Below are 27,860 nucleotides of genomic sequence, written 5' to 3'. Positions count from 1 at the left end.
CTGTCCCCTCAATTGATATTGTCTCTGACCATATTTTATTCTAATTATTTATTTCAAGATATCTTTCTTTTTGATTTAACAAGATCTTGACTTCGAATCAACGTAAATTTTTTTGTATAAACATTCTTAGTGTGCGAGAGTGGTTCAAATGGTAAATTTATTGAAATAATATTTTGTTGTGATTTTTTATTATAATTGGATCCTAATTTGTTATAATTCTCGAGAAAAATAAACTAAAGCCTAAATTCATTTTTGATTTTGTGTAATAATTTTTTGTATTTCGGACCAGATTTAAATAAACAACTAAGTATTTGTTACAAATATTTGATTTTAATGGAAGTGTCGAATTGATTTAATAATTTGAAACCTTTTTTTACTGTTTTTTTACGTATCCGACCAGCTTAAAATCCACGTACAGGATCCTTAAAGGATTCCGACCCGATCCCGTACAGGAAACTGGACTTTCTCCAATAGGTTCCCAAAACTCTGCGTTTGTCTGCGAATGACTGCGTTGCGTTAATTTTAGCATATGTTACCATAGCAACCGACGCATTGCAGACTTTTGGGAATCTATTGGAGAAAGGCCCTTTATAACAATGTTGGACAAAAAAATGTATTGCGCATTCGAGAAACTCATAGAAAACTACTGCGCAGGATGTTAAAAAAGTAAATAAATTGATTGAGGATCCTTTCAATATAGTATTAGAATTAGATTAGAAATTAGATTAGAAGATAAAAGTTTGGACAGTCTATGTTTTTTACGTGCGTACTTTAAAAAAATTCTAAAACGTAAGATGTCTAAATAGACATCTTACTTAATTAAATGATAAAATTTTGTTTTATGTTCACAAAATTGAATGAAACTTGGCACACTTTTAGAACTCGCAAGAATAAGAGATACGTATTTTTTTATAAGGGAAATGACGATGATTTAGAGAGTGAACCCCCCCCCTGAAGTTGAAAAAACCCCTAACATGGTATCTAGGGGTTATCGGGGTCGCTGATTACAAATATGAGGTTAGATTTAGAAAATTCAAAATGGCGGATCGAAAAATTTAAAAAATTGACGAAAATTAATAAAGCTTTGTATCTAGGGGTTTTTTGGGTCGCTGATTACGAATCTGAGGTCAGAGTTACAAAATTAAAAATGGCGGATTCAATATGGCGGATTGAATTTTTAAGAAATCGACGAATACTTATAAAATTTGGTATTCAAGCGTTTTTGGGGTTACTGATAACAAATTAGGGACAGATTTTTAATATTAGAAATGCAAGATTAAGCACTTTCCATTAATTTTTTCAGTTTTTCATTTTTTATACTTTTTTTTAGTTTTTTATTTTATTTTTTTATTCTTTAATTGTTTTTTTATTTATCAAAACATCGCGATGTACGCTTAAGCAATCTTCTTAGATATACTGCTTGCAGTAGTGATATTCTAAATTGAAATTGGTAAAATACAAAGATACCATGATACCATGGGTATTTAAATAAAATACCATGGGTATTTTACTAAATTTTGAAATCGAAAAGATGAGAACTGATTGTGGATAAGAGATTGAAGCTTTCCCTAGTTAAAAAACCGGACAGATTTCGGACTAATCCAAAATTTGTCCGAAACAATGCGGTTTATGGTCAGGTTTTTGTCACCCGAAATTAATCCGGAAAAATCCGAATTCTATACGGTTTGTGAACAGCTGGTAAAACCGGAGTTGGTCCGATGAAGTCAGAAATTAATCAGTTAATTTTAACTAGTGAATCCGGAATTAGTCCGAAACAGTCAAAAGTTAGTCCGGACAATTTAGTGAATGTTAATAAAAAAATAATTATACAAGTTACACATATTAATTATTATTACTTTATGGTACATTGAACATATTTTTCGATTTACCTATCGAAATTTTATTTACACTCAATAACATATATGCTTTCCTTCCGGTTTGGACAACTTTTTGAAAAGTGGTGGGCCTTCTATAAGAATGTTTTAAGTCTATGGACTTAAACCACAGACTTAAGCCATAGACTTAAAACATTCTTATAGAAGGCCCACCACTTTTCAAAAAGTTGTCCAAACCGGAAGGAAAGCATATATGTTATTGAGTGTACATTAACTTAAATTTTCTAACGCTTGGGGATTCGAACCTACACCTATCTAACATTATATCGCACCGACATCGAATACACTAACCACTTTACCACGCTCGCATGGGAGTTCAAATTCATAAAAGAATTTATCAAGTGCCACGAAAAGAAATGACAAGAAACTAACACATCAGTGTTAATTTTAATATTGAAAGAAGATAACTAATAATACTAGTAAATTTGTAAAAACAAATTATGACTGCAGAATTAAATATTTTATTTACCATAAGTAAATACCCTGAATAAAAAGTGGGACCGATTTCAGACTTATCCGGAATTTGTCCGCAACAGTACGGTTTATTGTGGAGTTTTTTGACCATGAATTAAGTTTGAAATCAATATCGTTTTTTATCACTATTAAATCCGTAATTAGTCCGGTTTAGTCTGCAGTTAGTCAGATCATATGCGACTAGCAGAAGTTATCCGGTTGGTTTAACCAGTGAATCCGCAGCTAATCCGAAACAGTCTGCTTATGGACAGGTTTTTGTCGCTCGGAGTTAGTCTGATAATACGCAACTTGCAAATGTGAAATTATTAAATACGGAATTAATCTGGTTTTTGTCAGGTTTTTGTCATACGAAATTATAATTATAGTTTGAATTTATCTTGTTTAATACAAATTGTTTTTAATATACAAATTCAATATTATATAAAAATCATTCCGGATTAGGTCTTTGAATTGGATTGAATATGGATTGTTTTGAACTGTCTGTGGATTGTATAAATTTACAATTTCTTTTAATAGGGTAAGAATTCCTGAAGTGGGCAACGGATTTTCCAAGGTTTGCAATTTCTATAATAAACTTTATAAAAATAAAGTACTAATAGAGGGACAAACAGTCACCAAGTTTTATTTGAAAATATTCATTTGTTTATTTTTTATAAACAATTTAATTTTAATGTAACATTTTTTTAAAACATTTATATCTCAGAACTGGATTATCTGATTTTGAGAAAAATTATTGGACACAATTAATGAAGATTTGAGCTTTTTAAGAAAAATTATTTCAATGTTAAGAAAAATTATTTATTGTAAAAAATAATTAACTATAATAATCTTCGTATTCTTTCATTCAGTCTGTCCAGAGCGTGTACATTCTGTCCGCAGTGAGAGAGAAAGGTTGATAGAGAGAAAGAGAGGTAAGTATCGCCTGTCCTTTTAGTTTAGAGTAGGAGCGAAAGAGAGGCGAATATTATTATTATATCTATATATATTAATGATAAATCGTCCAAGCGCCCATCCTGCCGGAAGGACGTTCCGAAAAAAAAGCTTTTAAAAAAAGGGAATTAAACTTTTCTTTTCTGGCACTCTTTGGGGTTAAAGTAGACGAAAAGACGAAAAAATCCATATTTTTGACTTTTTAAAATAATAATTTAAACCATTTTTCAAAGCCTTCAAACTTGCTATGTTTTTAAACAGTGAAAAAAACATTTTTTCGTAAATTTAATGTAAAATCCCCAAAAATCAATATTTTTTGACCGGACAAGTCTCTTTCTCTTCAGAAACGTTCAAAGAATGAAACCTAATTTTATAATTAAAAAAAAATTCATTTTTAATATTTTTCAGTATATCTGAGTAATACTCAGGCGCGAGTCCCTTCGAAATTGCTCTATAAAATTAATATGGAAGCAGATAAATATAAAACTAAATATATCGTTGGAAAGGTAATGAAACAAGCTTTCAAATGATGTAAATATCGAGTCTTTAAATTTATAAACCTGGGCTAGGTAGTCTCTTAAATAAAGCGAAAAGCGTCCTGCCGGCAGGACCGGGCTTCGTCATTCTGTGACTAAAAATTATGTGAATTTTTGGAACATGTAACTTCTTCAAACTACCCAGCCCTTAGTTTTGAACTTACAAGCTCGATATTTATATGCGCTGAAAGCTTGTTTCGTTACCTTTCCAATGATATATATCATTTTTTATTTATCTGAATCCATGTTAATTTTCTTCAGTGATTTCGGAGGGACTCACCTGAGTCTTTTTCGTCCTGCCGGAAGGACGTTGGACGATCTATCATTAAGTTAGTATTTCCTTATATACTCTGTTCACAGTGAGAGAGAAAGAGAGGGAGGGAGGTATTGTCTCTCCTTTTAGCTTAGAGTAGGAGCGAAAGAGAGACGAATAGTTAAGAAAGTAATTCCCACTTTTTGGGTTTAGAAGGGGGTACCATGTTTTCTCCATTTTCCGTGTCAGGTAGAAAGAGAGGAACAGAATTTGATAGGGGAAGGAAAAGTGGGAAATTTTACTTTCAAGCCAAAATACGAAATGGGCGTCTTATTTCCTTATTGGCTAATTATTTTTCTTTTTTCACTCACAGATAGATTAAGGAGTAAAAGAAAGGCAGATCGAGAACGAGGTATGAGTGAGAGGTATAAATTTTATCGTTGTTCCATAAACCAAATGGACAATTTTTCATCAATTTTTGACTCCCACCCCGCCTCCAGTTGTGAACAAACGCAAAATTCAAAATGGCGGATTTTTTATAGTGTCAAGAATACTCTCCTAAAATAATATTGCAAAATTCGAAGTAAAACAAAAATTATACATCCTTATTCTTCGCCATGTTAAAGATGTTTTTGTATGCGGATAAGCAATCGTATGATTTAAATGTTTTCTCATTTGCATTTTTTAAAAAAGACAAACAAAAATGTATTTGGTGTTGCTGATCAAAAATTAGATATCAAATTTTCAAAATTGAAAATGGGGGATCCAACATGGCGGAAAAGAAAATTTTTTTATTTTAATTTTTTTTTTCGTTTAATTTTTTTTTCGTCCACTATATTGTATCCGCCATTTTTATTTTTTAAAAAATTATGTCATATTCGTAATCAGCGACCCCAAAACCCCCCGTAACGATTTTCAAGCAAATCCAATGATTTTAAAAAAAGAATGTCCGCCATATTGGATTCGCTATTTTGAATTTTAAAAATCTGATTCAATATTCGTAATTAGCGACCTCGAAAACCCCCGAGTAACGATTTTCAAGCAAATCCGATGATTTTTTAAAAAAAATTTCAAAACTTATGAACAAAAACTTAAAATGCGTTTTTCTCAAAATGTCTTTTTTTGATCTGGAAAGAGTGATATCTCGAGTTCTTCTAAAGCGATTTTAAAAAATCAAACGGCTTTTGATTCAGCGTCATCATGCCTATAAGTGGAACCTCAAAAACTGGAAAATTTCCAACTGTCTTTATTTTATAAGGGAAATTCTGAATAAAAACACCTTTTTTTGCATATTTTAGAGAAAAAGTACTCTAAAAAAAGGGGGGGAAGAAAATTCCTCTTTTTTGAGGTTCCACACCTAAAGAAATATCTAACGAAGAGAATGCCACTTCGTTTTTGGTTTTATCTGTTATAGAAAATTTGGAAATTTTTTAAATAAATGTCATAGTTATTTTAATAATATATACTAAAAAGCCATCTTTTTGCCTGTTTTGAACAGTCATTTATTTGTTCGACCGTATGAAAATAGCGATTTTTTTCCAAGGGCAAAAGAACAGTTGGTCCCATGCTTTTTTTGCCCAAGGTAAAAAAGGCCGCCATTTTCATACAAGTCGAACAAGTGAATGACTTTTACTCCCTGTCGTCTGCTATATCTGAAATCGACACTTTTGTGCATTAGAAATAAAAAATATCGTATGTAATACGGGAATAAAGGCAGCCAATTTTTTCACGATGATTTTTGTGACACGAGTGGAGGTCTCGGGGCGCCCTCGACCTCGACTCGTGTCACAAAAATCACCGTAAACAAATGGCTGCCTTTATACCCTTGTTGCCTAATATAATATTTTTACAAGATTAATGATTAGGTACAATTTTATTGTGTCATTTAAAGAAAAAGAATAGATATTAATCTTATTTAAAATTTTTTGACAGTCTTTATTGTGAAAAAATTGATGCAATATCCAAATTTTCATTTCGACAATTACACAATTACACCTCCATTTTTAAAATAAGGATTTTTTTTGCAAATGACCGACAAAATGGGCCCTTTTCATTTTTTTAAAGAACCAATGAAATCTATCAGTTTAATTATCGATAAATTAATGAAAACCGCAAATTCCTGGTAATGAGAAAATTATGAAAAACATGTTTCCCGACATGAATTTTTAGGGAAATAAGAATTTAATATAAGTGAAAAAAATTTTAATTTACTTAAAATAAAAAAACCTTTTCATTTTTACAACTCTTTTTAGTTCATTTATTTTATATTTTGACCTGACTCGATTATAAGATTGCAAACTTTTTTTTTATATAAAGATACTAGTGCACCAATAGAACCTTTTGCGACAACGTCATCGAATTACGAAAAAAGTAGCCATGGTTCCTCGAAACGTCCAGAAAAGAAGAAAGAAAGTGCAAGAAAACTTGATATCTGCATTGCAAGTCTTAACTACCAAGACAGAAAATCTGGTATTTCAATAATTATAGAAAAAATTACTATTTACATAAAGAGAATAATTTAAGAAGGGAACCAGTAAAATTTTAACTTATTGAAATTATTACTGTTTGCCCCATACGCTCATTTTGAGTATAAATGTTAGTTTAAAAATAAGGTATACTACACATGGTTGTTTTGAAATTCTAAACAACAGTTTTGACAATCTTGCCATTTCGGAGATATTGACATCTGGACGGTTTGTCCCACTCTCCCCAAATATTATAATATTATTTTAATGATTAACCCATTAACGCCTAAAATAAGAAAATTCTTTGCGCAAATTCAACCTATACTTTTATGAATAAAACAGATTATATTTTATACCGCAAGTATGTTTCTTATAGGTATTGAGTGTCCTCTTTTCGATTCCGGGGTGAAAAAAAAGAATTTCGTTTAAAACAAAAATTAAATATAGCGGTTTTATCTTTAAAAACAGAAAAGAAATTTCATTTTTTCAAGTTTCGTTATTTTTTTTACCCATTTACCCATCCAAATATTTGGATTCAGTAACCTCAAAAACATAAAATATAATGATATCTGGCATTAAAAGAAATAAAAAAATTTAGCAAAGTTGTGACACGAAAACTTTATTTTGACTTCTCTGCTAAGGAGTTAAACGTGCGTGAATAATATTCAATTCTCATCCATAGAGGCACAAAAATTGTATACTTTTAAAAAAAGTAAATTAGAATGTAAAATTTAAAGATGGCGGACCAAATATGGCCTAAAATATGAAGGGAACTTTGAAAGGGGTGGTGACTATTTTTCAAAATACTAAAATGTAATTAAATTCGCCTAAATTTTCCTACTCGAAGGCTTTTGGGGTCGCTGATTACTAATTTAATGTTATTTTTAAGAAATTCAAGATAGCGGATTTAATATATAGAATAAAATTTTTTTAAATTTATGCAATAAACCTTAATTTTGTCACTCGGGAATTTTTGTGGTTGCTGATTACGAATTTTAGTTTCCCATAAATCAAAATGGCGGATCTAATATGGAACAGAATGTTTACTTTATGCAATTAATCTTAATTTTGTCACTCGGTGGTTTTTAGGGTCGCTGATTACGAATGCGATGTTTGTTTTCAAAATTTCAAATGACTAATATAATATGGGAAAGAGAAATTAAAAAAAATTTTCTATACACTCTCGCTGGTCGTGAATCGACGCAAGTGCTAAAATAATTGTCAGTGAGTGCTCCTATGACATTTATAGCTAACTGACTGGTATTAGAACTCTCGAGTAACAAAATTAAGGTCAATTGCATAAATCTAAAAGAAAATTCTGGCATATTGAATACACCATTTTAAATTTATGAAAACTTACATCAAATTCGTAATCAGCGTCCCTAAAAACCACCGAGTGACAAAATTAAGGTCCATTGCATAAAGTAAAAATTTGTGTTCCATATTGGATGGGGGGAGGGTCAAAAATTAATAAAAAATTGTCCTCGTGGTTTATGGACGGCTTATACCTCGACTTATATCATGACTATTAATAAATCTCGGTGTCAATGTTTTGACAAAGAAGGAAGAATACTTCAATAAAATAATTCTTCTGATGTATAAGTAATATATATAAAGTTTTTCTATCGCTTGACTGAACTAATCAAAACAAAAACCATTATTTTGTAATTTGACTTGCTTGGTACTTTGAAACGTCTGGCAACACAGCATTTCTTTAGTCGTGTTGCAAATGCTTGGTATGACTTGTTTACATTTAGTTTTGAGTAGAAAATTGTGTGCAATGTTTCCAGATGTTCAAACAGCTGTCCAACCCAGGTTAAAATCCCCGTACAGGATCCTTAAAGGATCCTCTCGGGATCTTGTGCAGGTCCTGTGCAGGATCCCGACCGGATCCCGTGCAGGAAATTGGGACAAGATTCCTGTGCAGGTTCTGATGCAGGAACCTTAGCTATCAAAGGTTCCTGTAAAAGTTCCTGTACAGGAACACTTGCAGGATCATGTACAGGAAACTTTGTAAAGGTTCCTGCACAGGAACCTTTACAGTTATGTAAACTGCAGGTACTTAAGTATAAAGGATCCTGTAAGGAACCCGTAAAGTATCCTACACAGTTTCCTCAATTAATTTATTTATATTTTTAACTCCTGCGCAGTAGTTTTCTATGAGTTTCTTGAATGCGCAATACATTTTTCTGTCCAACATTGTTATACGAGCCTAACATATTGAAACATGAAGTCTATGTATGTCAAATGTTGCTTAACATATAAAAATTAAAAAAAATTAAAAAGTTTCCTGTACATGATCCTGCAAGTGTTCCTGTACAGGAACTTTTACAGGAACCTTTGATAGCTAAGGTTCCTGCATCGGAACCCTGTTCCAATTTCCTGCACGGGATCCGGTCGGGATCCTGTACAGGACGGGTACGGGATCCGGTCGGGAACCTGCACAGGACCTGCAAAGGATCCCGAGAGGATCCTTTAAGGATCCTGTACGGGGATTTTAACCTGAATATACTGTATAAAACATGAAATTTTTTACAAATTAATTTATTGCAACTCTCACAGGTACCTAATGATACTTTTTAAACAGATATTTAACCATTATATATCTGTCTGGTATTAAAAAATGTTTTATTAATTTCTTAATTTTAAGTACTTTGTGGTGAGTAAATATGTTTGAAAATGTACTCAATTCCCACAAAACTCAATGTTAAAAGTTAAAAACAAAGACGCTTATAACTTTTTTCACAAGTCCCCACAGGTCTAAAAAATTTAACTACATTTTTTAAAAACTTTTATCTAACAGTGGTTCAAATTTTAACAAATTGGTAATGTTAATTCTATTGGCGAAAAAACCTTTCTATTATCTTGAAAAAATCTGTAATTACCTTAACGTTTTATAAACATTTTACAATATAGCTCAGTGTGTTAAATTTAATTTTTGGTTTTCGTGTTTTATGTTTTTTAATTCTTCAAAAAAAAATTGTAATCTTTTTCCAATATTTTAGAAAAAGAAAAAAACGGATCATAAGGTCTTACATTTTTATATACACACAATAAAATAAGGTCTTGAGTATCAAAAGACAGAAACAGAAATATCGCGCGCGCTTTAACGCGCGTAGCTCTGCTAGTTGTTAATAATAAACAAATGAATAATTAATTGTGTTCTGGACCTTTTTTGTAAAAATTTTTTTCAGAACCTTAAACTATATAAATCAAGGATTAAATAACTGAAAGAAAAAGTTGGTAGATCGAAATAGTTTATTAACTGTGAATTTTTTTGTGAGCGCGGTCGCGTTGTTTCGTGCGTCGCGGCTTGACGTTGAGCTCAATAAGTTCATTGCACACTCACCACGAACACCGAGTATTCTCAAAAACTGAAATACACGATAAGTATCTAAAATTTAAGATTATTAGTAGAATTATTTTACCACATTATTGTTTATATTAGTGACAATAATATGTAAAAATAATTTTTTTATTCAGTCATTTTTAAGAAATGTAATTTATTTTCAATTAAATAAATTTTACTTTGTTGGTGTTTAACCCTTTCGTGCCTTCGGGACATATATGTCCCACTTAGAAAATTTTATGTAATTCTTATAAAAATTAACCAATTAATATGCGCTAAATTGTTTTCTATTCCGAATGGATATGGCTACAATTAAAACAATAGTAAATTACAAAAAATTGTAGGGGAGAGGTACGCATGTTGAGACGGGTTCTGTTTTTCAGTTATAATTTTTAAAAAACAAAATTTAGCGAAAAATTCGAAATGCTTTCTTAAAAGTATTGTCCAGGGCTACAACATTGCCAAAGAAAGTTATTTTTTTTGGACAAAATTGAAAAATTTATAGCTGATTTTTTAAACATGTTATTTTTGACCAAAAAAAAAAGTGGTACGCACGTTGAGACACCCATAATAATTTATTTTAAATTGAAACAAAATGAATAATTACGTCAGATTCTAACTGTTTGTTGTTTATTTACTTATTTTGATGGTCTTAGCTCAAAGAAAAAAAATTAAAACATTAAAAATTAACTTAAAAAAAATAATCAAAAAATAAAATTTTATTTTGCACAAAAATAATTAATCGAAATTTTTATATTCGCAATTTTTACAGGTGAAGAACATGTAAAACGCTTAAAAATTGTGGATTCAAAATCAATTTTAATGACAGTACTATTTTCAAACCGTGAGCGTTTTAACCTGCGTACCACAGTGTGTCTCAACGTGCAGACCTTGCCGTTATTTTTTTAAAGCTTTGAAATTATTTGTAGATGTTAACGTATGTCTAAATTTTCGTCGGAACTTTAAAGTAGAACCAAAATTGATAAGTAAATGTTATCCGCAATTTTTTCTGCCACTAAAAAATACAGTAAATACACTAAACAGAAATTCTAAAAAACACTTTTTTTAACTAAAAAATTGGTTCGCTCTAGTTCTACCGAAAAAAACAGGAGTTATTGCGCTTTTTTTAAATAAAAAGTTTGGTATCAATGATACGACAAAATGCCAATAAAATTTTTGGTATTATCAGTTACACAGGTTATAATATCTTAGTGTCTCAACGTGCGGACCGTCTCAACGCGCGTATCTCTCCCCTAATATTTATTTCAAACAATATAGTAAACATTGACTGTTTCTTATACAAAACAGTTATGTTACAAACTATACATTTCATTAACATTAAGTGAATAATTTTTAATAACAGTTGGTTTTTTATGTTTTTGGGGTCGTTGATTACGAATCTTAAGTCAGATTTAAAAAATTCAAAATGGTGGATCTAATATGCCCGACAAATTTTTAAACATATTTCAAATTTTTTTTAAATTTCATCAAAATTGCTTCCAAATTGTTACTCGGGGATTTTCGGGGTCACAGATTACGAATCCGCTGTCAGTTTTTCAAAATTCAAAATGGCGGATGCAATATGGCGGACAAGATTTTAAAAAATTGCTTGAATTTGTGTCTATATTGTTACTTGGGGGTTTTCGGGGTCGCTGATTGCGAATCAGAAGTCAGATCTTAAAAATTTTCAAAATTCAAAATGGCGGATCCAATATGGCGGACAAAATTTCAAAAAATTGCTTGAATTTGCTTCAATATTGTTACTCGGAGGTTTTCGGGGTCGCTGATTATGAATCCGATGTCAGTTATTTAAAGGTTAAAATGGCGGATCCAATATGGCAGACAAGATTTCAAAAAATTGCTTGAATTTGCTTCCAAATTGTTACTCGGGGATTTTCGGGGTCACTGATTACGAATCCGATGTCAGTTTTTCAATATTCAAAATGGCAGATCCAATATGGCGGACAAGATTTCAAAAAATTGCTTGAATTTGCTTCAATATTGTTACTCGGAGGTTTTCGGGGTCGCTGATTACGAATCCGATGTCAGTTTTTCAAAATTCAAAATGGCGGATCCAATAGGGCGGACGAGATTTTCAAAAATTTGTTTGAATTTGCTTCAAAAACGTTACTTGGGGGTTTTAAGGGTCGCTGATTACGAATCAGACGTCAGATTTAAAAAAATTCTTAAATTGAAAATGGCGGATCCAATATGGCGTACAAGATTTCAAAAATTGCTTCTATTTGCTTCAAAGCTGCTACTCGGGGGTTTTTGGAGTCGCTGATTACGAATCAATTGGAGCAAGGATAGTTAAAGCATCCGAATGCTATAAAAAATCAGTAGATTTTCGTTCTCTTTATTTTTTTCGATTTAGACTATTCAATATTGATATCTGAAGTATTAACAATATGTTTTGAACATTTCCTGAATTTTAATTCTTGCATTAAAATTCGTCTGAACTTGAATCTCAGTTTTAACTAATTTTCTTCAGAAAACTACTAATTTCTTGGTCAATAAGCTTTGTTTTCGGTATATAATTACGCACTATTTTGTATATCATCCTAAAAAGAACAATTAAATATTTTTTTATAATTTACAGTCGCATTAGCAGGGTTGTACCGTGCCATATTAGCTCTAACTATCCTTGCTCCGTGGGGGAAAAAGGAGCCCACATTTTAATTTTTTCCTAATTTTTTGTGAAAAGACGTGAATTTAATGAAAAATAAATACGATATTCGTGTTCAGCAGGAAATTCCACTCTGGAAAACACTCACGTAAATAAATATTCGGAATCACTAATAAAGAAAACAATATGATAAAACGTGACAAAGTTTCCGTTGACATATTTCAAAAACAGGTGTTTTTTAAAAATAAACTCCTAACTTCGCAAATCGTGGCAGATTGATTTCCAATTTTTACTATCATCTTTTGGTGTTAAGACGCGAAAATATCATGAATGACGCCTAATTTGAACAACCCGTTTAAGCAATACATTACTAAAAAAAACTTTTTATTTTATTATTAATTTCAGATCCTAATTTTTATCTAAAATTTAAAATATACAAAAAATTTAGAATAAAAATATGATTTGAAATTAGTTACAAAATTATACAAATGAATTTCGATACACCAGAATATAATAACAATGGTACAAATAAAAAGTTTTATTAAAAATGTTTCAAAAATTATGAAAATTAATTTTTTCATTTGGCAATTTTTTGTGGATTCAAAAACATATTTTCTACAAAATTGAGCATAGATTATTTTTTTTACTATTTTATCAATAAAACTTAAACTAAAGCAAATAGAAGCAATTTTTAAAATCTTGTCTACCATATTGGATCCGCCATTTTGAATTTTGAAAATTTTGAAAATCTGACTTCTGATTCGCACTCAGCGACCCCGAAAACCCCCAAGTAACAATATTGACGCAAATTTAAGCAATTTTTTAAACTCTTGTCTGCCATATTGGATTCGCCATTTTGAATTTTAAAAAACTGACATCGGATTCGTAATCAGTGACCCCAAAAACCCCCGAGTAACAATATTAAAGCAGATAGAAGCAATTTTTTGAAATCTTGTCCGCCATATTGGATCCGCCATTTTGAATTTTGAAAATTTTTTAAATCTGACTTCTAATTCGCAATCAGCGACCCCGAAAACCCCCGAGTAACAATATTGAAGCAAATTCAAGCAATTTTTTGAAATCTTGTCCGCTATATTGGATCCACCATTTAGAATTTTGAAAAACTGACATCGGATTCGTAATCAGCGACCCCAAAAACTCCGAGTAGCAACATTGAAGCAAATTTAAGCATTTTTTAAAAATCTTGTCCGACATATTGATTCCGCCATTTTGAATTTTTTAAAACTGACATCGGATTCGTAATCAGCGACCCCGAAAACCCCCGAGTACCAATTTGGAAGCAAATACAACCGCTGGATTCGCCGGGGGCACGAAAGGGTTAACTAGTATTTTTGTTTTAATTTTCGACTAAAGTAATTAAATAAAAAATATGTTTGTTAAATAAATAAAAAGTTCACAGTAAAAAAATTTTCTTTAGATTAAAATTTTTGTTATGGATTTTTATTGAGACTGGTAAATTTTTGTCTAAAGCAGAGAATTCAAATTTCGTTGTGTTAGATTTATAAAACAAATTATACAATATTTCTTGAACAAAAAGTTAAAATTGAAAACTTTGCTTTCAAAAAAACATTTTTTATTTACTTACAAATTTAGTCGAAAATTAAAAAAAAATACTAGTTAAACACCAACAAAGTGAAATTTATTTAATTGAAAATAAATTACATTTCTTAAAAATACCTGAATAAAAAAATTATTTTTACATATTATTGTCACTAGTATAAACAATAATGTGGTAAAATAATTCTACTAATAATCTTAAATTTTAGATACTTATCGTGTATTTCAGTTTTTGAGAATACTCGGTGTTCGTGGTGAGTGTGCAATGAGCTTATGGAGCTCAACGTCAAGCCGCGACGCACGAAACAACGCGACCGCGCTCACAAAAAAATTCACAGTTAACAAACTATTTCGATCTACCAACTTTTTCTTTCAGTTATTTAATCCCTGATTTATATAGTTTAAGGTTCTGAAAAAATTTTCTACGAAAAAGGTCCAGAACACAATTAATTATTCATTTGTTTATTATTAACAATTATTTTTTACAATAAATAATTTTTTTCAACATTAAAATAATTTTTCTTAAAAAGCTCAAATCTTCATTAATTGTGTCCAAAAATTTTCATCAAAATCCGATAATCCAGTTCTGAGATATAAATGTTTAAAAAAAATGTTACATTAAAATTAAATTGTTTATAAAAAATAAACAAATAAATATTTTCAAATAAAACTTGGTGACTGTTTGTCCCTCTACAGGTACTTTATTTTTATAAAGTTTATTATAGAAATTGCATACCTTGGAAAATCCATTGCCCACTTTAGGAATTCTTGCCCAATAATAAGACTTATTTTCGGACGGGGGTGTTTTGATCGGATATTATTTGGATTGACGCTGACTATTACCGGATTCTTTGCATACAGATTGTGGATTGTTCCATACTTGTTTCGGATTAAATCTTTTAACTGGATTAAATTCGGATTATTGCGGACTGATTTCGTATTCTTTACATATTAATTTCGGATTATTTCGTATTTATTTTAGATGAGTTTTTTGACGGACATAATTTCGGATTGTTGCGTAATAGTTACGGACTTAATTCATAGACATTTAAGATTACTCTAGACTGATTTAGGATTCACAATTTCACTCGGATTGATGTTAGATTAACGCGGATCATTTTCGGACCTTTTTCGTACAATTTTCGGACTAATACGTACAGTAGAGTGCAAAGATGCCTTCCTAGTTTGAACGTGTCACACTCATATGTTTCCATGGAAACATATCAGTGCGACACGTTCAAACTAAGAAGGCATATTTGCACCCTACCGTACTAATCTGTCCGTATTTAATCCGGAATTAGTCCGGAATTTTTACCAGGGTTATTACATTGTCTCGTTGATGCAAGCCGCAATCATAATCGTAGAGAATGACTTTTTCGGAGAAATGATGAATGAAATTCTTCCAAGACCTGAAAAAAACAACATCTAATGGTTGGACCATACCATACCTGCGGGAATCAAGCAATAGAACAGAATTGTGCATTTCCAAGTTAAAACCAGACTGGTCGGAGTTAAAAACATTGGCTGCTCTATCATTAGTCCTCTTACTATTCACATGACTATTTTGTTATAAATTTGTTCATTGCTTGAGAACTACTCTTAAGAAACTTCGTTTTAGTATTTTAAAATCCCCCGAAACAAGTTAGTAGAAAACTTGTTAGTAGATGGATGTCTTTCGCACAATAGACGTTAATCCAGATCAATACAATTGCTTTTAAAATTTTTCCATTACCTTGCTTTATGAAATTAATTTTTATATTATTTTGATAGATTAATTTCGCAGGTGGGTATTTTTTATTAGTTATTGAGGAATTTACTATGTTTTAACCGTTACATCACTGATTCGTATTTTATGAGTTTTATTTTAATTTTAATTTTTAAAATGTAATCTACCATTTGCTTAACTATCATATTAAGTTTAAAAATTATTTTACTTTTATCAATATCTTCAATTTCGAATTATGTCTACATATGAATCGATATCTCTCGTGGGGACTGAGGGGGCGAACCCTTCAAAATTGTTCGGCCGCTCAAGAAACCGAATCTACTATGTTTTGCTGGGCAGTATCCCAGGGGATGGTGATTTAGAGGGGTTATCGAGAGAGACGAGATGAACAGAGGCTTAACCGTAGGTCCATCCTGAAGATTTCCTGCTGTCAGAATCTGACTAAGAAGAAACCCTTCCATGGTTTTGTTGGCTGAGCCATGCCGATTGAGACGCGAGTCTCTGCCACCCAATCCGTGATGAACTCGTGTCCATGGATGAATGATACCAGTGTTACCAAACACTTCGGGTTCTTCCGGGCTGTAGGGTGGACTGTGGACGGCCATCGCTGGGCATAACTTAGCTTTCGTAAAGCTCGGGAACGGTTTTGTTACAGGAGGGGCCCGTCCCCATAGTGGGGCTCAGAATGGAGGTTTCTTAAACAAGACTCTGAGATGCTAGGCGACCTCTCGGATGTAATTTACCTTATCCTTAAATTGAAGCTCTTTAAGGATAGTCCTTCTTTCCTCTTTCCTTGTGGGTTCAAAGATGGACACTACAGAAAATAAAAGCAACGAAAATTCCGAACACGTAACTGTTGTAGAGCCCCCTTTGGGGGATCACAATGCTGGCGTACTTGATACGCTTGGAGCTGGCGTGAGGACCGCAGGAGACCCAACCATGCAACAAGTGGACAGAGTTCAGCAACATTTGAGTAATTTTGCCATTGATGGGAAAAGACCAAGTGGTGCTGATAAGAGAAAAAGGAAACGGACTCGAGCTAGTGCCTCTCAGGGGACCGGATCGGGTTCTGTTGACTCTTCTCAGAATATTGCTAAGGAGGGGGAGGGTTGTCGGGGACAGGGAAAAAAAAAGAAAAAAGAAAAGACGACAGAACTCGGATGAGGCTTCCCGTACTCAAAGCATGCCTGAGAAGAAGTTGAAGGGTCCACATGTGGGAACCTCATCTTTTTCTTAGGTAGCAAGAACGTCATTAGCTGGGGCGATCATTGCGGAGGGCTATCCGAGGGTTGTGATGACAAAGGAGCATCTCGACCAATTAAGGTTAGCGATCCATGATTTACAAGGAAACAAGCAAACCTTGGATTTACACTGCAAAAAGTGGTATTTCACTCGTGTCTTAAAATGAGTTGCTTTAAGTGTTTAAACCTTTGAGATACAAAATCTGTTTTATATTGAGACATTTAATTTCATCTCGTGTCTCATTTTAAGACATTAATGGTAACTCAATGCGTATAAGACACGCAAAACGTCTTCTTAGTGTGAGACGGATACTCGAAACACATTTCGTGTCTCAAAATGCATTGCTAAATGTGTAAGACACTTTGAAACGTCTTAAAATGAGACACATATCTGTTTTAAATATGTGGACTAAGACATCTTATGTGTTTCAAATATGGGACAAAACGTCTCAAAATGAGACACTTGTTTTTGCAGTGTACAAGTGGAGAATCAGAGTACTAAATGGTTTTGGAGAGCTAGTCAGTTTACCACATGAACCAGTTCCAAGGGCTTGCCTGATCTATAAAGGTCTAGACGCTTTCCCTCTATTGGAATTAACTACTAGGGACTTATAAATTGTTAAGGCTAAGTACTTGGAAAAGAACGGAAATAAAAAGGAGGTTGTAGTATCTTCCGCTTATTTTCTAGGATCGGAGGATAAACCCGCACCACCTACAGAGGTGGAGAAGTTGATAGATTACTGTCAACGGCAAAGTCTCCCTTTGATAATAGGTTGTGATGCCAATGCGCACCATGTCGTATAGGGTAGAACTGACATTAAGGACAGAGGCAGAAGACTTTTAGATTTTCTGGTAGATACAGATTTAAAAATTTTAAATCAGGGTAACTTTCGTTACTGTTAACAGAAAGGAAGTGTTGGATATGATGATCTGTTCCAAGTCTGTGTGGCATGGTGTGAGGGACTGGAGGGTGTCTGATGAAGATTCCCTTTCGGACCATAAATTGAGACGTAATCCTAGGAGTACTGATTGGGCTTCATATATTCAGGACCTCAAGGCCTCTATGGAAGACTTTCCCACCTCTTATGGAACGCATAAAGAGTTGGAACTCGCAGCGGAATATCTGCGAGATTCGATTATCTGCTCCTTTGAAAGAAGCTGTGTAGCTTCTCCTGTTTGGAAGGACATAGGAAAACAGTAAGAAATCTTTTCAATAAAGCCAAGAAACGAAATAATCAGCAAACATAGGATGAATATCATGCTGCTCCTAATTCTTACCAGAAAGAGGTAGAGAAGGCACGGGGTATCAGCTGGAGGATCTTTTGCGAGGGAATCGAAAGAGTACCAGAAGCATCAAGACTCCATAAGGTACTAGCTAGAGACCCAATGGTTAAATTAACTACCACCATTATGTTACCTAATGGGCATTATTCCCAGGAAAAAAAGAAGTGTCTAAAGTATCTGATGGAAGTAAACTTCCCGGACTTTAGAGAAAGATTAGAGAATAACTATGGTGTGGGACCAAGTAGAGCTCGAGGAAATCGGAAACACTGAAAACTAGCAGCCAAAGTTGTGACTCTGGAAGGAATTGATTGGGCAATAGGCACTTTCAGACCATTTAAGGCCTCAGGGGGGACGGTATATATCTGGTTCTTTTGCAAAAGGGATATGAATCTTTATAATTATAAGAGGACACTCAATTGAGACCCTCTTGGAGCTTACAAAAGGTGCACTTAAAACTGTCAAGGATTGGTGCAGTCTGACTGGACATTCTGTAAACCCAAAGAAAACGAATATAGTAGTTTCCACAAGGAAATACACTACCGTCCACGAGTATCAGGACGATTACACTCGACTCTAGGAAAAAACATGCCATCACTTTTTCAATCATATCAACTTTTTTAAAAATCTAGAATTCGTCCCTGCTTTCTCTCTCATTCACTGCCGCGCAAAGCCAGAATCGAGTCGTCACAGTTAAATTGCAATGCACTAATGGGTCAAAACACGTCTTCTCACTTTTAATGATAAATCGAAGACGGATTAACCTTTTTTAATTTTCGAAAGCTTATTTTAAAGCTGAAATTTTAACGAAGATTTATGTGTTTTTAGAAAAATTGTATCTAAATTTTTAAAAAAATTGAAATCAAGAGACAAAAATGAGAAAAGATAATTTTTTTTTCTTTCTCAGTCTACAACTCAAAAAATAGTTAACGAAATGACTTCAAAGACGGCTTATTTTACGCAAAAATTAATCAGCTTTCTAATGGTATTTAAGTTGTTTTTGTACCTCCTTTTATTTCCGAGATATGATTGAAAACGGAGAGCATGTCATTTCGGACACTTAAGGCGGGCGCAAAGTAACACATTCCGCCCGGGAGTGGGGGAAGCAGGCGGAAAATAATTTACTGTCCGCTTGTGTGATGTCAGCGGGCGGTAAAATATTTTCCGCCCGCTTCCCCTACCTACGAGCGGGCGGAAAAATAACTATTTCCGAATCGGCTAAGTATCTTGGAGTAATCCTGGACAAAGAAGCTGAGTTGGAAGGAACATTTCGAATATCAGTACAGAAGGTTCTGTACTGTTTTTGGGCGTGTAGAAGGGGGATAGGGTCATCGTGGGGACTGAGGTCCAATATGGTCAACTAGATCTATCAGATGATTTTAAAACCCAGGTTTCTTCACGCGGTAGTTGTTTGGTGGTCTAGGACTCAACTTCTAGTAACGGTTCTTTAACTGGACCAACTCCAAGCAATGGTTTTTAGAGGTATTACGGGAGCTATGAGGACCACGCCAACAGCTGCGCTAGGATTCATACTAACCGAAGTACCTCTTCATATTGCTGCGGTGAAAAAGGCGGCTCTTACTATGATCATGCTAACCGCACATGGGAGGTGGAAGTTTGACGGTGAACACACCAAGCTTCCACGTTCAATTCTATCAATCCCAGAATTAAATATGGTACAAGATAAAATGATCAAGAGGGTGAAATTTAAACCTCGCTTTAAGATCTTCAAACCTTCCAGAATGGACTGAAAGAAGGGTTTTCCACTTGGGGACGAAGTCTAGTATACAGACGGTTTCAAGATAGACTGTGGTGTAGGCTTCGGAATCTATCGAAAAACTGGCTGCATTAAAGTGGCTGAGTCACTAGGACAATATGCCACGGTTTGGTAGGACGAGGTCTGTGTGATTTTAACTTGGGCACTTTCCATTTACACTCTCACTTCCCACTTTTGTTTTCCACTTCCACTTTCACTTCCTACATTCCACTTTAATAAAACTTTACATTGTAGAAAAAATATTATAGTAATATTATAGATATCAATATTGTAGGGCAACTTGTCCCCTACAACTTTCAATAAAAAAGTTTCTGATATTTTTGCATAAAATACATGTTTTGCCCTTGTTTGAAAATTTTGTTTTTTTTGTTTGTTTTTTTTTTTGCCCCATGCTGGGGCGAAATGTTAAATACTATTTTTAGCCTACTAAAACTATTTTCTGATAGTTGTTAAGTAGTAGATAAGTTAAAGTATACGTAAACAAGTAATTTAGTTAATAAAAGATCTGTGTTTATTTAACAAAAGCTTTAGAACAGTTATAATGTTAAAAAAATAAAATTTCAAAAAAAAAAATTGGTTTATTTCACGTGAACGGTCTTGTTTTTTGACAGAGTACTTGCCTAATGTCAAATAAATAATTTTTCAACAAATAAACCCAAAAAAACGAAAAATGTAAAAAACATTTTTAACAACATGTAAAAATACATTTAACTTTTCACCCCAGGGTGCATTTTTGGCTTTAACAACAAATATAAAAAATCTGACTAAAGATATTTAGCAAATACCTTTAGGTATGTCTTCAGGGGACCTAAATAATGAAGTAAAAAAATCGCGGTGAGAATAAATGCAAAAAATATACTTAAAAGTTGATATTTTCTTTTACGAAAAAATTTTCAAAAGTAGGGTGAAAAAAAATTTAAATATGGACACCACAAAAATGGACAGAATGTCGCATAACTGCGGACATTTATTTAGGGTAATAACACCCTTCTATAATTAAAATTGCAATGCTCTAACTATTTCCGTTCGAAAGATAGTGAATTTTAACTGTTTACACAATTTAACTTTTCGCCCCAGTCTCCCCTAATATATTAAATTAGTTTTACTAAATAGAAAGAAGAAAATAAAAAGTGGATAGTGAAAATAGGTGTAGGAAGTGTGTGTAGAGAGTGGGAGTGAAATGTGGAAAGTGAAAGTGGAAAGTGGGAAATAAAAGTGGAAATGGAAAGTGGGAGTAGAAGGTGGGAAGTGAGAGTGGAAAGAGGGTAGTGGGAAGACAATTAGTCTCAAATAGCGAAATAAATTGGAATAATTAATTAATTTCTTTTATTGTGTTAAAAATTTTCAGCTGAAAAAATTAATTAATTTCTTAAAAAATTAAAATTTTTCAGCTGGAAAATTTTCTTTTCATTTGGTAATTGGTTTTCGTGGCAATAAATTGTCAGGGGCAGAAAATGATTCGATTTTCATGCGATCGCTACAACGATATTTAATATTTCATTTTATTCCACAATTTCTCGCTTTATTTTATCTTCGTAAAATGCTTCAATTAATTATATAACGGCGAAGAAAAAATTTGATTTTGTTTTCAAATAATTATTCAGAAGAAGGATGATAAATGTGTGATTGATATATAATTCATTTTTATCCCACTTTATTTTTAAAATTTTAAATAGCAGCCCACCTTTCAGTTTTTAATAAAAAATAAATAAACGTTTTTAAAATATAGAGATTTTACTTTTAGTATTTCAGGCCTTAAAAATATTTTTTTGAATCAATTAATAAACGATTTTGCTTTTATCTTTTCAGTTTTTTAAAATGTGTTGTTTTACACCAAATCATTTTATTTTTTTATTTTATCAAATTGATAGAAAAACTGAACCGTAAAAATTGACAACTACGAATTTTTTGATATTTTTGTTTACAAACTTTTTTATAACTTCTAAACAATTTATAAATTATTTTGCTCTGCTTACAAAAATTTCTTCCAAAGATTTTTATATTTTTTTGACATATGGGTGATTCTACAAAAGAGGGAATTTTGATGTCTGAAGCATGTTTTGTATATTAATTTTGGAAAAAATAATTTTACTTTTAATGGAAATTGTAAATCTTAATGGTTTCTATTATGGCACAGAAAAAGGACCGATGAAAAAAAATTTTTTTTGCAAAAAATACACATTATAGTGCTAAATTCTCATTCGTCTGGCATGTCCCTTTGGGAGAATGATAGTTCATATTGAGAATAAATATCACTTTTCAAATGTTTTGCGGAAAATTCATATACTGAATTAGTAATTTTGAATAGTTGTAGATTACTAATATGGAAATAATTATGATGTTTCTCTATATCTTATTTATAAAATATCTTCGCGAAGTTTGTCTCCCGAATTTGTTATCATTCGTCTGGCAGTGCAAAAAATGTAAAAATTATTAAAAATCAACATTCTGAAGAAGTTACTGTTCGTTGTAGTTGTTAATTAAACTAAACTAAATGTGATACCAATCGGGTTTTATTGAATCTTCTAATCTATTAATCAAGATTTCTCAATTTGTGACGGAGATTGTGTTGTGACCAGACAAATTCTCATTCGTCTGGCATACATTTTTTAAAAAAATATTTTATTTTTTGGTCATTCTATAGACTTATGTTTTGTAGATTATTATTCTCTATAAGATAGTACTGAAGGATTTTTTCATTTAATGTTATTTTTCTACTTTTTAAACAAAAAATGCCAAATTCTCATTCGTCTGGTTCTCATTCGTCTGGCACTTTTAAGATAGAATGTATACTATATCACTAAAAATACGCTTAAAACTAACAATTTTCAACTATTGTTAGATTTTCTGGTCTTAAAATAATCCTAATTAAATTTACAAGAAATTGCTATAACTGAATTTTCAATTTTCATTTCGCATAAATAATTATATTGACATAATTAAACAAATGGAATAAGTAGGTATTTTTTTATATGAATAAAGTTTAGCCCACTAAAATCAAAGTAGTTCTTTAGGGGTCGTCCATATACCACGTGGACACTTTTTAGACACTTTTTGACCCCCCCCCCTCCCCCCTTGTGGACAATCGTGGATTTTTGACGAACCCCTCCCCCCCCTGATTGTCCACGTGGACAATCGGGTTTTTTATTTTAAAATAGTGAATAATAAAAAGATATTTAATAAGAAATACAATTAAAAAATTCTTTAAATTTTTTTATAACAAACTTCTTTAAAATTCAATAAAGATTAAATTATCTTAAAATATTATTAAATAGGTAAATACCATTTTTAGTATTATAGAGAGGACTTTGGCAGAAATATATCTTCAATTATTATATTAGTAGAAATACTTAATCTCTTCGGTAACAAATCTTAAATTTTCTAAAATCCAATATAGCTTTAAGCCTTCACATAAACAATAATAGAAATTATTTTTTTTAGAATTTGTAAGAGTTTGTAGAGGTTGCTTTGTATTCCTAATTGTCAAATTTGCATATACATATTCATATTTGTGCATTTACGATAATGATTTTGTAATATAAATTAAAAAAGAATTTGGCGTTTTTTTGACAGTTAAATAAATTTCGGATTACAAATATTGTCTGATCACAATCTAATAATAAAGTTGAATAAAAAGAAAAAAAAGATATAAAATTAAACTTTTGTGTCCACGTGGACATTTGTATTGACCCCCCCCCCTCCCCCCTCGTGGAAAATCGTGGATTTTTGGCGAACCCCCCCTCCCCCCTAAACTGTCCACGTGGTATATGGACGACTTCTTATTATTAGACACTTGAACTTACTTTTACAATTCTATGATTTGTGAAATTGTCCTCATAGAAAAAAATAGACCATCCGTAATTTGTTAAAAACAATTATTAATTAAATTACAACAAAAATTAATTAAACCAATGACTTTTATTGATCCTCGTAAAAATCGTTACTTGGGGGTTTTCGGGGTTGCTGATTAATAACCTAATGTCAGTTTTTAAAATTTTTCAAATCAAAATGGCGGATCCAATATGGCCGACGATTTTGGAGAAACTTAACATATTCGTCTAAAAATCGTTACTCGGTGATTTTCTGTTTCGCTTATTACCAATCCGAGGTCAACTTTTTTCAAATTAACCATTATTGTTTTTACAATTTGTTTAAACAATTTAATTATGTTTTTTAGTTCTACTACTATATTTATAGTTCATAGATGTATAAAATAAATAAATTTTAAATAATTTTTAATAATCATAATTAATTAATTAATTACAATTTATTATTATTATTATTATTATTATTATTAATTATTCATTAGTTAAATAAATTAAATGAAAATAAATTAATAAATTATTAAAAAGTAAATTCAAAATTAAACTCAACGTTAAAAACCAGAGGTGTACTCAAAGTATTTAGTATTCGATTTTTTCGGGTACTCGATTTCTTTTCAGTCCTCGGAAATTTCCGTATGCATCAAGTATTCCGTATTTTAAATAATCTTGAACTATCTGATTCAAAAGTTGCGAAAATGGTGGTAACTTGTAAATTGTTAGTTCTAACTTTTCCTCTTGGTAAATAACTTATTTAACGTTTAAATATATTTTACAAAATCAATTTTAATAAAAATCGAACAATTTTTTAAAATTAATTTAATTAGATTCTTAATCAGCGACCTCAAAAAACCTCCGGGTAACGATTTTTAGACGAATACGATAAGTTTTTTCAAAATTCGTCCGCCATATTGGATCTGCCATTTTGAATTTGAAGAACTGACATTAAATTCTTAATCAGCAACCCCGAAAACCCCCGGGTAACGATTTTTAGACGAATACGATAAGTTTTTTCAAAAGTCGTCCGCCATATTGGATCCGTCATTTTGAATTTTGAAAAACTGACATTGGATTCTTAATCAGCAACCCCGTAAACCCCCAAGTAACCAATTTTATAAAAATCCATTCATTAATTTTTATGTTAATGGGAATTTTCTTGACACGATTTTAATTCTCTGGATAAATTGTTTATAAATAACCATAAATTTTGTAATTTTTAATATTTTGTCTGGCCACTTATGTATGTCTTTACTAGTACCATTAACTTGAAGTTAAAATACTTTTCAGACCATAAATGAGAAAAAAATGTTGTGTCCAAATTTTCTTGATTTTCGTCCTTCGTTTGTAGAATCACCCATTTATGTTCGGTAGTGTTAAATTGATTATTAAAATCTTTATCTTTTAGTAAAAATATACATTGACTTGCATGTAGAAAAAGATCTGTTAAATTTTGTCACTGATAAGATTTGTTTTTATTATATAATTTCGCGAAAGTGGTTTCGGAGACAACGCTCACATTTTATTATTTAAGATAAAATATAGAAAAATGAAGAAATTATATTTGGTAAAAAAAAAAGATTTACCAAGAGACTATTACTTTTTTCACATAAAAAGTATCCACTATAATTTTTTTTTAATATTTAATTATTTGAAAAAATTTTGTACGTTGCTTATCTTTGATGAAATATTAGGAAAATAATTGTTCAATTCCTATTATTTTTAACTTATTACTCAAAATTGATAACAGTTAAATAATTAAAGATCAATGTTCATTTTCAGTATACTTATAAATTTTGAAGTTCAATTTATTATTGTAAATTGTTATAGTATTCTCACCAACTTATCAGAATTTATCATTTTATTTTTATTTCTCTAAAAATGGTACTTTTGAAATAAAAATATTGTAATTGAAAATAAATTGTATTTTATACTCCTTTGTCAATTTTGAAAAAGAATGACTTAATGTAATTATTTTCAAATTTAGATATACAATTCTGAAAATAAAATATTTTTCTTCTATAGAAAAATTTTTCTGATATTGAAAATAGATATTAATTTCTAAAAAAGGATATTATATCTTTTCTTTATTTGCTTGTTGCTATTTCTAATACATTTTTATTTTTAAATATTCTATAAAAGAAATAAAACATTTTGAAATTTCTCTTAAAAAGTCATATAAAGTTAAAGTATAATACACACTTTAGATTCACAGGGAAAGAATATAATTTTTTAAAAAATACGATTATGTAATTTGAGGTTTAGAAACTATGTGCAGATATATTTTTATATAATCTATGTAAATCTTACATAGTCGAAGGTGAATCAGGACAAAAAATTTGTACGAGGGTAGGTAAAGCTAGTCTCGCACTTCGTTAACCGGCTTCAGTTCAAGCTCGGACGTCATGGAGGATAAATCAAAGTGTCTTGATGTTGCGGTAGTTGGTGGTGGTTTGGTTAGTAAAAAAATATAATTTTTTGATAACATAATTATTTATATACATTAAGAATAATTACAAATTGCAAGAAACAATTTTAAAGGGGAAATTTTTAAATGTATAATGTTCTAATAATTTCAGTTTTCTTAAAATTATCAAATTGATACTAAAAAATTTTTGATTTGATCCACATTTTTGGTGTCAATTCATTGCAATTTTATACCATTTAGTTAACAGTATGAATAAAGAGTAATTATAGATTTTTTAATTTTAGTAAAACTAATAATCTAATCAAAAAGTATTAATTTTAAATGAAAAATCAATCAAAAGTGAAAAATGTAATAGGCCATAACATTACACAGGTCAACAAAAAAAGACTTACTTTTTTTTTATGAGATAGCGGAATGGTTTCCTATGTATTTTTGGACGCTGAACACGATCCCGACTTCCAAAATTGCCCATCACGTCAGGATTTTGAGAAAAGTGGGGGTAAAGACCCCAAAAACGCTTTTTTGAGGAATTTCAACATTTATTTTCTCTTTAACCTGACGTGCTAGAGACTTCCACAAGGTCTTGAATTAAAGCTTATAATGTGCACTAAAAGACCAATATCCATAAAATAAAAAAAAATAAAAATTTTTTTTAAAAAAATGGGATTGAAGACACCAAAAATTTGTGTTTTTGGATTGCTTTAATAGACTTTTTGCAATTGCTTGGATTCGCATGAAAATGGTTACTTGGGGTTTTTGGGGTCACTGATTACGAATCCGATATTAGTTTGCAAAAATTAAAAATGGCGGATTCGTAATCAGCGACCCCAAAAACCCTGAAATAACAATTTTCAAGCGAATCCAAGCAATTCTTAATTTTTACATCTGCCATCTTGGTTTCGCCGTTTTAAATTTTTGCAAACAAATATTGGATTCGTAATCAGCGACCCCAAAAACCCCAAGTACCCATTTTCAAGCGAATCCAAGCGATTGCAAGAAGTCTATTAAAGCAATCCAAAAACACAAATTTTTGGTGTCTTCAACCCCATTTTTTGAAAAAAATTTTAATTTTTTTTTATTTTATGGATATTGGTCTTGTAGTGCACATTACAAGCTTTAATTTAAGACCTTGTGGAAGTCTCTAGCACGTCAGGTTAAAGAGAAAAGAAATGTTGAAAATCCTCAAAAAAGCGTTTTTGGGGTCTTTACCCCCACTTTTCTCAAAATCCTGACGTGATGGGCAAATTTGGAAGTCGGGATCGTGTTCAGCGTCCAAAAATACATAGGAAACCATTCTGCTATCTCATAAAAAAAGTAAGTCTTTTTTTGTTGACCTGTGTTATTTATTTACCTAAAAAATAAGGTTATTTAAAGTTAAATATAAATTGTTTTTGCTGATTTTTAATATCAATTAAAAGATACATTAAATATTGAAAAATTGAAAGCTTACCGTTCCACTAATCACTTGATTAAAAATTAATTA

General features: G+C 31.4%; 1 protein-coding gene across 3 annotated transcripts in view; it reads left to right on the top strand.

Moving 5' to 3' along the window:
* Positions 1 to 27,860, top strand: part of LOC122510118 (kynurenine 3-monooxygenase) — a 49,345-nt gene that overhangs the window by 10,927 nt on the left and 10,558 nt on the right. The window contains exon 1 of one of the 3 annotated variants that reach the window (XM_043624543.1): positions 26,295 to 26,405. The exons of the other annotated variants lie outside the window; for them this stretch is intronic. Within the exon in view, the coding sequence (XP_043480478.1) occupies positions 26,355 to 26,405 (51 nt within the window). The 5' untranslated portion in view covers positions 26,295 to 26,354. Of the gene's footprint in view, positions 1 to 26,294; positions 26,406 to 27,860 lie in introns of those variants that run through there. 3 annotated transcript variants of the gene reach the window in all.

The sequence above is a fragment of the Leptopilina heterotoma genome, unplaced genomic scaffold, assembly GCF_015476425.1.
Source record: "Leptopilina heterotoma isolate Lh14 unplaced genomic scaffold, ASM1547642v1 Lhet_666, whole genome shotgun sequence".
NCBI classification, from domain to species: domain Eukaryota; kingdom Metazoa; phylum Arthropoda; class Insecta; order Hymenoptera; family Figitidae; genus Leptopilina; species Leptopilina heterotoma.
The sequence above is the reverse complement of the archived record's forward strand: the minus strand, read 5'-3'. Positions and strand labels throughout refer to the sequence as shown.